Source organism: Anneissia japonica, unplaced genomic scaffold (assembly GCF_011630105.1).
Source record: "Anneissia japonica isolate Jap-2015-1 unplaced genomic scaffold, ASM1163010v1 scaffold287941_len684077_cov200, whole genome shotgun sequence".
NCBI lineage: Eukaryota > Metazoa > Echinodermata > Crinoidea > Comatulida > Comatulidae > Anneissia > Anneissia japonica.
This window is the reverse complement of record NW_022713799.1, coordinates 159,261-173,904: the sequence shown is the minus strand read 5'-3', so window position 1 is coordinate 173,904 and position 14,644 is coordinate 159,261. Positions and strand designations below refer to the sequence as shown.

Genomic DNA, 14,644 nt, shown 5'->3' with positions numbered 1-14,644 from the left:
CCTTTACCGTATTTTTCGTAGTCCTCTGCAAACCAACAGCGAGGCTTGACGCGTCAACATATCGTAATTCGCGTCAACTTGGGATTTCCGGTTGTTAGTTTGGTAACTTGAGTTTGGTAATCCATATCACAAGGAATTGTCCATCCTAAATTGGAAAAAAACTATACTATTTAAAAAAGATTGAAATATAGGCCTATTACTTTATTAATCAATGTTGTACATGAACGTGTTATATCATGTAGCCGATGTGCCACCGTAACAAATATGTATCCTTGGACCTACTTGTTTTAGAATTAACTTGTATAATCTTTTAAACGTTCCGCCGTAAGTTGAATTAGGTCAAGTAATGGATACAGGAAGTAATAAACATTGTAACTTTTCGGGTTTTACATTGTTGTAAGATTTCGTCATTTCCTTTTTTTACTAACGTAGAACTAATTGCTTATTTTATATTTTAGGAGTGTAGTCATCTTTCAATCATTTGGCAGGCCGCAATTCAACGAGACAGTGTGTTGTTCGGGTTTTAATAACATTATAAGACGCTGCTGTAGTTTTTAAGGTAGGGAATTGTATTGTATATTTGGCATATAACAGCCTAAACAAACTTTTCTAGACCTTAAAAAATACATTCTTTCCTAAACAAACGATCTGTAAACAAAATGTAGGTCTATATAAAAACGTAAATCTAAGATAAAGATATATGGTTTATTTCTGAAAAATCAGCCCATTTTGCTAAATAAATCATTATTCAAAACTCTGTCAGGATTATTTTACTTCCCGAAGGAATTATGTTTCGAGCAGGTGCCACCCCTGCAATTGGATAGGCCTATGAGCTTCTTGAGTAGAATTTGAGTATTTGCTGTCAAGGGGCCACGGTCATAAATATTTTTTTTAATCAGGAAAGTCACCCAGTATGGGCTCGGCTCAGAGGACATTATGTTCAAGTTGAAGTTGTTTCTCTTCCTGATGACGTGTACCACTGTTATGTCCGATGTCACCGTTGATCCTCTTGACTCCAAAATGGCGTTGTCAGAAAACTCCGGAATGGAAAATCGAAGATCATAATCCTTTGTCGGTTTCGAGCATCTATAAACGGGATGCTCCCCACCTCACCCCTTCTGTCCCGCTGGTGCCACTACTGTAATTTGAAATATCAGCTTCTTGAGTAGACTTTGAGTATTTGCCGTCAAATGGCCATGGTAATAAAGATTTTTTTTTTTCATTTTAATCAGGGAAGTCGCCCAGTATGGGCTCGGAGGACATTATGTTCAAGTTTTTCTTCCTGGTGACGTGTACCACTGTTATGTCCGATGTCACCGTTGATCCTTTTGACTCCAAATGGCGTTGTCAGAAAACTCCGGAATGGAAAATCGAAAATCATAATCCTTTGTCAGAGTCTATGGGCAGTGTCACAATTGTAGCCCTCTTATCAGCTAGCTGAGGCTTCTGTCTGTCGCAGGCTTCCAGGTAGGGTTTCAACTCAATAATAACATTGCGTTTAAACTCAGTAATAAAATTGCGTAAGCAAACGGAATGTTAATCACCGTTCATTAACAGTATTGCAAAATGTACCCGTTCGTAGGTCGAATGCAATATCTATAATTATTTCATAACTATTAGAATTTTAAATGTACAATCATAATCCTTTGTCGGAGTCTATGGGCAGTGTCACAATTGTAGCCCTCTTTTTAGTCAGCTGAGGCTTCTGTCTGTCGCAGGCTTCCAGGTAGGGTTTCAACTCAATAATAACATTGCGTTTATTCAGTAATAAAATTGCGTAAGCAAACGGAATGTTAATCACTGTTCACTAACAGTATTGCGAAATGTACCCGTTCGTAGGTCGAATGCAATAACTTTTTGCAATTAGAATTTTAAATGTACTTTCAGTTTGGAGGCACTCCGACAGACATTTATTTCTGAAGATAAACATGATGTGAAATTCATGATCGTCAACAGCAAAGAACTCTGGTCTATAATCTATAAATCAGAGCTAGAAAAACGTACATATATTCCTGTGTACCAAGACAGACCATTGTTAAATATCTGGAACACTCTTGAGGGAGCTAAAGATGACTTTCTGATTTATGATAGGTAGAACAAAATTGTTTTTTTTTCTCACTCACTGTTATGTACCATCAAATCGAAATACCACGTGTAATAGCATAAATGCTGATAGTTTAACGTAACATTATTTCATGGCATATATATAATACAATTTCATGATATAAAAAAGGAACTTTTCGTTGATGAGCTATGCTTTATGCTTGGTACGATTATTACATGTTCCTATTCGTTCATTGATGACTTTTAGATAATTTTGACTATTAGATAATTGGCCTATAATCTGTCTACATTACTATTGTATTGTCTATATTGTACAGTATACAACTTGCAACAGCTAATCTTGTGCATTTAGTAAAGCTGATGAAGGCCGGAGGACCGGCCGAGAATTTCTTTCGAAAATAAATACAGTGTTCTACAGTCTACATGCCTTGTTGTCATAATTTTTTGTTTCAACGACTAATATATACGAATAGTGATAGTTCACTAGGTATATGATCATACAATTTAAACTCAAAGAGAAGGCGATCATTCAAGGTGACGTGCGGAACACAAATTTATTTAATATAATAATAATAATAATAATAATGATAATGATAACGACGACGACAACAACAACAACAACAACAACAACAACAGCAGCAGCAGCAGCAGCAGCAGCAGCAGCAGCAACAACAACAACAACAACAATAATAATAATAATAATAATAATAATAATAATAATAATAATAATAATAATAAAAAAAAGCGCCGGTATCCGTTTAAAGAAAACGCTCATGGCGCCCCTCCACAAGAAGTCAAAAATACGACAGACAAAAGAAACAATGAAGTTTAAGAACCAGAAACAATTAAATTACATGAGCCGTACTTGGGTCCATATAGGGGCGTAGGCTACACAATAGCCGCTGTGGAACACTGCTACAGCACTAAAAGTGTAGGGCCTAACTCAGACAAAATAAACAAAATATTTTTAATAGACACTCAATTATAATAGAAAAAACTTTAAATTATTTAACATTATACAACTCTAGTAATATTTACATTTTATGTGGTTTTTGCTTTTTCTAACTAGGTGTGGACTGTTGAACTATCACATTCGCATGCCGTACGCATATCTTGGCTTCGGTATTGTGGAGACTGCGATCCGCGAAATACATACTGGTTTGGGCATCTGTCAGAATTGCACTGAGTCGGTGCCCATTGTCACAACGGATTCTCCAGTCATTATCACCGATGCTACTACCGATGTCACCGATGTAACCGGTGTCACTGATGTCACCAGTGTTGGCACAACGATTTTCCAGACGGGGAATCTGATGTCCTCGACGGGCCCCTTCGCCCTCCCACCTAGACGTAAAAAGGTGGGCGTTGTCGAGCGTCGCTCAAAAGAAGAAAAAAATAAGACAATTTAGGGTTTCAAAGGCATATTTAATCGATTTTGGAGACTTGTAATGTGTAGAAAATACATATGGGTCTTTTTTTTTCTTTTTTTTTTATGGGTCTTTTTTTTTTTTTTTTTTTTTTTTTTTTGCTCTCCCCCTGTCGCCCGCTGGCGCCACCCCTGGATGTCACTGATTTGTAGATGCTAGAAAATTACCTATATACAGCACTCTAACTACGTTGATAACAATGAAATACGATTATGATCATGATAATGTTGATAACGATAACAACTTTTAAACCTCAATTTTCCTTGTTTTATTTTTGTTTATTTCTTTTGAAAATTTTCTATAATAAACTATACTTTGATGCATATGTACACTTAATTAGCCCTAAACTTGAGGAGTATGCCTAACACCTCCACTACTAATGTTGTATCTTCAACTTGCTTCTATGACGAATTCTTGTCAAATCCCTCCAGGAATCAGGAAATCTGATGTGTCTGCATGTTCAAAGAGATCAATAGTAGAGAGTAGCTGTTGCACAAATCAATAAATTTAAGTATAGTCAACTTGTGTTTCAGAATTAATTTCCATTTTCCGGCTGTTTCAAATACGTAATTAAACAGGGGTAGATCCAAGATGTTTTGGCGGGGTCGGTAGCACAAACGATTTCACCCTTTGTTAGAGTTCTTTTTTTCTCTCTCTCTCGGCACCCTAGATTCGCCACTGTGAAAATTTACTTTTTTGGAATCAGAACCGTTCATCCGTCCACTAACGAAGCTAGGAAGGCAGACAGGCAGGGAAATTCCCCAGGGCCCCGTGCTGGAAGTCAATAATTGTTTAAATTAGACATCTAAATCAGGCCCGTAGCCAGCATGCTTCAAGGGGGGGTTCTGGGCGTGGGGTCCAGGGGCCTGCCAAAGGGCCCGGGTGGGGTCAAGGGGGGGGGGCTAAGCCCCTGTGGGGGCCGGGGGAAAAGCCCCCGAAGCCAGAGCATTACTACGATTTTAAAAGCATGTACATGTCAGCCTTGAAACAAAAAAATCGGTTATCCTTTCTCGGCGCTTCATCCTCCTAGGCTATTTTTGGCGTGTCGCATATCCTCGATCCCAGAGAAATGAAAAATGTCGAGCGCCCAAACTTTTGTGATGACGTAGTGCCAAAGTAAATAAACTCCGGAGCACGCGATTGGTCAAATAGCCTAGGCAACAAACCTCTCATTCATTTTGAAGTCTTGCTGGTTACGTCATTCAGCTAGCTGGCTGCAGCTTTGTTTTGATTTCTACGATCGGACTACGATCGATAGCGACAAAAATGCTCCCATTTTGTAAAAAATTGCACTATTTTGGAAACGGGGGATCGTTTTCTGGCTAAGGGGTTCGCTGGCAAAAAGGGGGTTCGCTGAAAAAGGGGGGTTCGCCCGAACCCTAAAAACCCCCCTGGCTACGGGCCTGTAAATACCTCAAAAGTCTCTATAGCTTCTTCGGTTGGGGCTGCAGCCGGGCCTCAAGCTCCGTTATTGGACCTTGTATTTTGAGAGTGTGAAACCTTTGTTACCTTTTCTATTATTTCCCTCCAACTACGACCCAGCATTTTCTATGGAGGTTTGGCCAGTTATGTAACGCCGGGGTCCTTTCTGGGGAAACGCTTAATTTGATAACCAATACACTTTTTGTTTATTTAAGAACCAGCAAATTTTTGCCCAGGTTCAGTTTTCTTAATTTTTTGCTGATCTCAGGCTCAAAATGGTCTTATTTTTACACATTTTCCAAACATAGAAAATTATTATTGTATGGCAGTATATTACTGTACTGTAGAGGGTACTGTATTAGAGCCACAACTATTGAACATTCAGGTATATAAGATTTGTTTAGTAGTTTGCAGGGAGCTAAAACTCTTTAATACATAGTCTTCATCCACTTAAGTTAGAGAGAACTCATGCTCTATGTTGCGCCTTGTACCGGTATCCATTGGGAAAAAGGCGCGGTACAAGTTCCTGTATTATTATGTTTTATATATAGTCAAAAGCATCATTACTGTCAGCATTCCCGTATTTCGCAACAAGTTTGTGCGCAATCTGGGTGAAATAAATAAATTGGCAATTTCTATGGGTTATCGGTCCAGCTCCGTGTTCGGCGCCCTAGTAACTTCTATCAATCGAACTAAAACCACCAACTAAGGCCCCTTTATTCAGCATTGCTGTTAGGGGCCCAGAAATAACGTTGCATAAATTAAATGAAAATTATAAATATTCAGTATTCACATTTATGCAATCAATGTAAGGTAATTACTTAAACTCAACAGCTTACCAGGAAAAGACAGATATATTATTAATGTTAACATAAAACAAATCTTATAAGTTAATGGAATTAATCAGAATCAATTCCAGTTCGTATCACAGCACGATAAGTGTATTTGCCCATAAAGGTAAATTATCCATAATAAAGGGCGTTATGTACTGTAGGTAAACACTTGACGAGACATCGCCTTCACATCGTTCACCGTATTCCTAACAATTTTTGCTGTGACTCTCACGGACGAGATTTATTCATCTTGCTCTACAAAATGATACGTATTACAATCATTGTCGCTTGTGCTTTAGCATTCACTGGTATTGTGGCAGGTGAGACTTCTTTTTATTTATATTTTAATGTGTATCTGAACCAAATTTTTCAATAAAGATAATGGTTATATCAATGGTGCCTAAAATTCAACGTAGTTGTATACGGAGGGGTTTTGATCTCTGGACTCTCACTTCATATAGCAGAGCTGTGGCAGTTCATATAGTAGAACTGTGGCATAACTCACATGAGATTATGAATGGAACCTTCAGTAGCAGTTATTAGTACCACCGGTTAAGATTAAAAACTTCATATTATTAAATATGAAACAAGATGTGTAAAAACATTGGCAAAGTAGTTCAGGACTACGACATGAATCCTTGTTTACCAATTATTTCTATACCAGGTTTAACGAGGTGTAGGCCTCGATCATGTTTGAAACATTTATTCAGAATCATATGTGCTGAAATCTACATTGTTCTAGTCATAAGTTATCAACAAGATAAGATCATAAAATGAACATAGTTTGACAGTCAGAATCGGAATCGTGCGGATACACATTCCAGTAAATGTCTGTCTACTAATCTTTTGAACATGATTATTTAAATAATAATTTGTCAGTCGAAAATATTCCCTGTTTTTATGCTAACAGACTTATGTGCAGTACACTCCTTTCGTTTTAAAAATAGTCTCCGCGTTCTTTATAATGTAATACAGAGTACCATGTTATCCCCTAATATATTATTAGTTTATCACTATTATTTATTAGTTTCATTTTTTGGCTTTATCGCTTTTCATTTCCTGTTTTTCTTGTCACAATCTTGGTACTATCTAATGGCAGGGTAGGAACTTTGTAATGTTGGCATAATAGCCACTTTTAATAGGAAGGATGGAATTTTATTATCCCTGAGCAACATTTCGAGTTATATAATACTTAGGGGCTCATTTAGGAAAATGGTATTTACAATAAATATCATCTACACTGTATACTGCAGTTTTACAGTACGATTTTATAGTTCTAGTGGATCAGATAAAAATAACTATTATAAACAAACATTTCAAAAAATCCGATGTCGTAAATACAAAATACAGAGTAGACCTACACTTTGCTTTTAACCAATAAGTTTCATTGTTTGAATACAGTTGAAAGTTCACCTTTTGCTCAAGATTTTAAGAGGGATAAGTACGATCATCAGTTTACAAGTACCAAAATCAAATATTAGTTTGAACTCTGCACTCGTGTGTACACTATTATATCTACCAACATGGGGAAAGAACGCACTGGGGGTCATAAATACATTCAAACAGAATACAGACATTATGAAAAATAATAGCGTTCAGTATTTTCGATAATCAAGAAGACAAAATAAATACTATAAATAAAATATACTATATATTTTATTTACATTCTATGAATGTTCTCCAAGAGTCATATGTTCTTATACAAATATTCACACTTGATAAGGTAAGGTACGGTAATCGTTAGTGCTAGCTAGCTTAGCATTTGATGATGATGATGATGATGATGATGATGATGATGATGATGGTGATGTTGATGGTGCTTATGACGATGATTATGATTATGGACATGACATAAGAGAGTCGATTGGCCGAGCAGTTAAGACGGGAATATCGGCGCTGGTTCGAACGGCACGCTCGCCTATGGTTCCGGTGGTGGAACAAGTCTTCTCAGATAAGCACTCTAAACCGTAGGCCCAGTGTACACAATTGGCTCATGTGCACTTTAAAGAACCCAGTACATCATTCGAGAAGAGTAGGGGGTTACCCCGGTGTACTGGTCAAATTGCGGCCCTCTGTCCGACCAAAGAAGGAGCGTTTTCGTCGCGGACTATGTCAGGTACCTTACCTGCCATTCTTTCTACCACACTTCCGGGCACACTTCGTAACAGGATACATCATACACACTACGGTAGCTACTTTAGTGACTCGAGCAGAAGATGGAAAAGATTAGGGTGAAGATGATATTATTGTTGCGGTTGCCAGCATAAAGGGTTCCGTAAAACCCTAACTGCAGACATATATCATATTAAAATAATATAGATTAATTTTAATCATCATAAAAGATACTTTACTTAACTTAAGGTACCAGTAACAACCTTAATAAGACGAATTCTAATAGGCCTACATTTCAAAATACTAAACCACATTAAGCATTTTATTTATTTATTTTTTGCAGGTGAGCCAACTTGCGAGGGATATTCAAATGAACAAGTAAGATTGTTTTCTATTCTCATTCGAATAGACATAAGACATACGTTGGTAGGCCTATATATTTAACATTTATTGACGCAAATTCCGTTTGCAAACAAAGTATGTTTTCATTATTGTACATGTTTTTCAATTTCATGAAGTGTGAGAAATTTGTGGAGATGGGTGTTGCTATGGCCTACGTGAACGGCATCGACAAAGTAGAAGAAGTAAGTATACACATCAGTTACGGAATTATGGAAAAAACTACACCCACCGCATTTTTAACGCATTACAACACAACACTTTATGATTGAACGTTATAAAGGCAACATGTTGTCTTTGACAGTAAGAAATCTGTAGTACATAATTACAAAAGGGCAAAAATATCAAAACAATATGCTTAAAGTGATACCGTAGATGTTTTTAGAACCCCCCCCCCCGCCCCCCACCCCCCCCCCCCCCGTATTCAGGGATCAAGTTGAAAGCAAATTCAGGCCTAATATTCAAACCCCCGATTTTACCCTTGAAAATATAATGACAAGATTGTCTGTAATAGATTATCTTATAATCAAGTCTTTCTAGTTACGTTATTATGTTGCAATATTGTAGTAGGTTTAACTTTCCCAGATATGAATCCTACATTATTGTTTCTTCTCTTTTTATAATTCAGTTCACAGAACATTTTCAAGACCAGTTCAAGGAAGCTATTGCTAAAGTCTCTAATGATTACGTCATCCTTACTGTCATGTGAGTTATATTAAGCAGTACACACTACCAACTGGCCGGGTACTTAAAATAATCGAAGTGGGTCATAGAAACATAATCGTCCTAACATCTATTTGATGGCCCTAGTGGCAACGGACAACATGACAATTAATTATCATAAATGTCTGATAGGTTCAGGAAGAAGTTTTTTTAAAAGGAGTTTTTTAAAACTGTTTTCACAGCACTACCGGTACGTTTTAATTTGTAAATTAATAAATTTGAAATGATGACGGCGTATATACTATTTTTAAGTCATTGACCACTTTTTCCATAGGCCCAAAAATGTTCTAATCGTTGACGTCACTTCAATGAACAGTCGGGTAATCATTCATTTTCTGGTGGTCAACCCGTCAGGATCTATTGTACTTCCAGTCGCGTTCAGAAGCCATGAGCTCTACTTGATGTGTGAACTAAACGACGATACAATCGACGATATGCTGGATTACAGCATCGCACCCATCGAGCCAGAGACAGATTATAAGCTGGCTATTCCTCCATGGGCCATCGCTATATCATGTTACTTGGGTGTAATTTGCATGTGTTACATTGGTTACACCGTATACCAGGCTAATCGACAGTTCAAGTAAGTATACATGGTTTGTCCCGTCCCCCAATCCCCAATACCCAGGCGGATTATGGATGTAAGATACATGTAAGATACATGTAAGATACATTATCATAAATATCTTGTTATTATAGCGATGCTGAGCGTTAACGTAATGATGACTGAAGCATGGTGATGTGATGATGATGAATGCTGATGAAGATAAAAATGAAAAAAAAAAAAGATGAAAATAGTAAAGATATAAATTCCAACAACATAATATATACAGGAGAAAAGTTACGGTACATAAAGTTTATATTAATTTGCATGCGATGATTACAGCCTATTTATAACAAAACTATAGGCATATTATACTCATGATTATTATAGAACTTTTTTCTGGTTTATAAGTTTGGCCTACATTAAACTAATAATATGAATAATGAAAAAGAAATGTGATCAACTATTTTTTTTAGAAATTTGAATGACCAAACAGAAAACTATGAAATGCAGTCTTCCATGGAGAAAGGGCACAACTTACGACTACACATCAATGATAACGGTAAATCGGATGACGTAAGTGCGCCAAACGAGAAGGGAACGCAGGTTCGACAGCAGCAAATAAGAACTGAGACTAGTGTAGTAGAAGTGATCGTAGAATCGCCAACTTCTGACTTAGCAAACGATGAAATACCACCGCCGTATACAAGCGATAGCAGCTCATCGGGCAGTACAGCTGGGGATCAAGCGGCTGCTAAACCTGCTGCAGCGACAGAATCAACCTCAGCAGACATAGACCAGCTCCCGTCAGGGGAACACCTACCGCCAGCCTCGCCAAATGTACCGGGTCCACCTCCACCTTCATCTGAACCAAATTACGTAAATACACTTCCGTCAGATGAAAGCTTTCTGTCATCTCCCGCACCCGAAGAGACGAATGAAAAAGACAGACTAACACAAGGCGAGAAGGAAGCCACAGCTGCCCTCGACGGGATCGTCAATGGTGCATTTAATGACGACGACGAAAACGACAAAAACGACAAACTTACAAGTCTATAGGACTACATACATTTTCATGTTACATATTGTGTTCTGATCTTTGACGTTTCTGCTTTATATATAATCGAGAATTGTGGCTATATTTGCTAATGTTAATTTAATGATATGTTTTATTTTTGATTTGGTAAATTGATTTTATTTTGTATTTAGTAAAATTATTTGCAAGCGGTTTTAAAAATCGGTGTAGCACTGGAGATCACCTCACGTTCTACATATTAAGAGTGTTAGGAGAAATCTGGATACTTCGAATTTGGAGCATGAAGAAAAATAAGATGAACATTATGAAAACTTATAATAATTTTATATACATAATGTTATTCAACGAACAGTTGTAGCTATTTTTGGAAATATATTTTTAAAACGTACCGTATTTTACAAAATATTGCAGAGACGGATATTCAACTCACTTACAAATCAACCGGTCTTTATTTTCCTTTCATGTATTAAAATGAGCATTGTCCAAACCATATTTATTCCATAAAGATAAAGTTAAAGTTGTTCAAATGAACTTTCATGTATTAGATTTAAGCTGAGAACTGGAAGCTATTAAAAGTTTGAAACATTTTTATCTCTAGAGGGCGTAATCCACTTTGAATGTACAAAACCATGGAACAGGATCTGTACTGTCAATCTATTCCGAAAAGAAAGCATTTATTATTCGATAGTCCGTCATAAATGAGATATTTTAAGAATAAAATAGAAGTATCATATCCTGTTATTTTCATTTTGTGTATAATGTAGCACTGTAGTCACAATGTATCCAATCACTAATCTTACAGATATAGATTTATAAATATATTTTATCATTTATGTATAGTAGGCCTACGCGTAACTACCACAGTTTCAGGCGGTTCATTAAACCTGGTCCCCAGATCTCCAGGGGCACCGCTCCTTTGAAAAAAAAAAATGTAATAAAGCAATTCATAGAAAATATCATCATTGAATTTAACTGAACATCATAATTTAAAAATATTAATAATTTTTAAATAATCAATTACACATGCCAAGTTGTAAAAATTGTCACTCGAACTCCGATATTATCGTGATGGATGGCAGTAAAACAGATCATCATATGCATGAACTTCTGACCAATGTATATTTTTTAAAAAATACCACTGCAACGTTGGATAGTGATTAAGTTTGCTGATTGGCATATCGTTGGCGCACGAAGCCTAAAAAATGAAATGAAGTTAATTTTCAAATTAAGACACTTTCCTGGGGGTGCGATTTCCAGACATCTAGAGGTGCTGTATAAATAAAAATATATCTGCACCTCAGCCTCAACAACAAGGGATGGCTCGCACCTCAGCCTCAACATGGTGGGGCTGAGGTAGCTATGGAATCGCAAGCCAGGAATTTGGCAGGTATGATTAGTGTCTCCATCACTCCTTGTCAACATCACTACCATCTTCTTCGTCGTCATTATCTCATTGTGCCATAATTATTTCATACTTTCTCTGGTAAACTAAAAAAAAACTTTATCCGTGTGACAACAGTAAAATCCACCTCATTCAATCAATGCGCACCTCCCTCCCACGTCCATAGTTTTATGTTGGTACTTTTACTTCTGTAAGTAATCAATACCGCCCAGTCCTCAAAAACTAGACTAAAAAATAATGATGGCCGATGGAAACAGATATAGGCCTATATTAATTTAGTAAATATACGATATATACAGTATATAATAATACATTAGTAATCAAAATTCTTGCCCCGAAGACTAGGAACCACGATGTTGCCCGGCGGCGGGGTATTATTTTAGACGACGAGGCCATCAGATTGACAGTGCTTAAAACCTATTTTTCGTTAGGCATCATTAGTTACGCAACAAGGTGATGCTCATCACCAGCTCTTGGATCAAAGGGAATGGGCTGTTGCCACGCTGAATTTTGGATTTAAGTGCCAAATTTTACCCAAAAAATGGCAAATTTTACACGATTTTACTCAAATATGATATTTTAAAGCTAGCGTCATCAGATTCAATTTGCTAGTAAAGTAGTAGAAAGCTATAAAAAAATTTTTTTTATAGCTTTTCATTTCATTTTTATTTTTATTCCACCCTTCTTGGATGATCTTTAAAAAAATAAGTACGCGAAACAAGGAATAAAGAAGTCTCGCCTTAGTGTCTTATTACATTAGTGGTTGATATTTATCACATTAGTAGTTAATAATTATTAGTGGTTGATTATTAATTAGTGATGATGACAAACGATTTGTTCATGCATTGTAACAACTAATTGATGTAGGTATGTAGAAGTATATTCTTAAAACTTTTTTTTTTGTTGAAAAAATTGCAGAAATGGATGTTAATCCCTCTTACAACTCAACCTGTCGTTTATTTTTCTTTCCATGTATTAAAATATTACAGGTTTTTTGCATTATAATCATGAATTTTTGATATTTTTTGTAATGCTAATACAGCAATTCAACGATTATTGTTGATTTGTTCATGGATTGTCACAACAGATTTAGTTATTTTTAAACATTTATGTAGTACTGTATATTTTTAAACATATTAAGTTTACTTTTAGAAAATACTGCACAAACAGATGTTTATCCCTCTTACAAATCAACCTGTCTTTATTTTTCTTTGCATGTATTAAAATGAGTATTGTCTAAACCATAATTTATTCTATAAAGATAAACTTTCATGTATAACTTAAGCAGAGATCTAAAGTCTTTTTTTTTATCTCTAGAGGGCGTAATCCACTTTATACTTACAGAACCATAAGAAACACTAGATCTGTACTTATTATTAAATCATTTATTATAGCGCCTTTTCTTTGTAGATACAAAGCTATTCTTTTCCCTGGTCATTGGATCCACATGCTTAAATGATGGTGCTGGTAATCAGCACAGGAGCAAGCAACCCCACCAGGTACCCATTTATACTCCTGGGTGGAGAGAGTGCTTTGCTCAAGGACGCAAGCAAAATGTACAGCAAGGCATTAGGCCGACCAGCCCTCCTTAAACTAACGTTAGAATACCGCACTTTCGGTGGTAAAGAACAATTAAAACCTCATAAAAAAGGCTAACTAATCCGGTTACCCATAATTGAATCCAAGGACACCAGTGTTTCAAGGCGGGTATATCTAGATAAAGTTCGACGTGAACCAGGCTTTTCGAAAACATGTGCGCTCATTTTAACGACTGACGTTGGTGGTAGTTCGTTGAAATTGAATTAATAGCGACTATTATAGCAGAAATAGAAAAGATTGAATTGTCAATAAATAAATACAACAAATCTGATTTTATTATTAAGAAAATTATACATTATCACTTTGAAAAACGTACGCAATCGGACTTTTTAACGTTATTACTTGGTCGATGATGTAAAAAGGCAAAGGTCATTGGTAATACCGACTATTCGTAAAACGGACGTTTGCTGGGTGTTTACCCAAATGATTACAAATAATTCCTGAAAACCAGACTAATGAGACTACTTCGATGCTGTTGTTAGCATTGTTGAAGTACGTTGTTGCCAGCCAGAAGATGATAATGGTGGTACAATACAACAAAGCTGGCTTAGATGCCTACGTTACGTAATCGTGTCCTTTTAATCCGAGCCGACTTTACCGTTAAGCAAGTTAATTTACCGTTATTCTAGTAAAGTTAAGTCACTTAACTTAAGTGACTTAATTCTAGTTAAGTGGATGTATATCTAGATAAAAGTTCGACGTGAAGCAAGCTTCAGTACTTATCCTTGATAATGTGTTATCCAATTAATATAGTAGCTTGGTTCACGTCGAACTTTATCTAGATATACCCGTCTTGAAACATGATACGATAATCCCCTGATTGCGTTCGATGCCAAGTTAGAGCCAGATAAACAGCCAGCCCGTTTCAGGCCGTCGACGTCACACGGTCGAAAGGCTTGTTTAATAAAACATCTACTGTATTTTACGAACCTCTAGTACCAAGTGGTATTCGTTCCAAAAAAAATTGTAAACTACTGTAGAGAAGGTGTGAGTTTCCACTACCTAACCTAGCCGACCAGTATGAACCAACGACCAGTGCAGCAGCGTGTTCTATCGCAATCTAAGTGGTAGATTCTCTAGGCC

At 36.5% G+C, this 14,644-nt stretch overlaps 2 protein-coding genes across 2 annotated transcripts; both read left to right on the top strand.

The window, feature by feature from the left end:
• Positions 1–441: 441 nt before the first annotated feature.
• Positions 442–4,012, top strand: LOC117108773 (selenoprotein Pb-like). Its single transcript, XM_033250921.1, has 4 exons — positions 442–559; positions 1,233–1,467; positions 1,888–2,091; positions 3,134–4,012. The coding sequence occupies exons 2-4, from the start codon at positions 1,247–1,249 to the stop codon at positions 3,471–3,473; spliced, it is 765 nt and encodes a 254-aa protein (XP_033106812.1). The 5' UTR covers positions 442–559; positions 1,233–1,246; the 3' UTR covers positions 3,474–4,012.
• Positions 4,013–5,594: 1,582 nt separating this feature from the next.
• On the top strand, positions 5,595–11,293 carry LOC117108772. Its single transcript, XM_033250920.1, has 6 exons — positions 5,595–6,066; positions 8,202–8,236; positions 8,377–8,442; positions 8,886–8,962; positions 9,255–9,563; positions 10,001–11,293. Exons 1-6 carry the CDS (start codon positions 6,009–6,011, stop codon positions 10,581–10,583), a joined length of 1,128 nt encoding a protein of 375 aa, XP_033106811.1. The 5' UTR covers positions 5,595–6,008; the 3' UTR covers positions 10,584–11,293.
• The last annotated feature ends 3,351 nt before the right edge of the window (positions 11,294–14,644 follow it).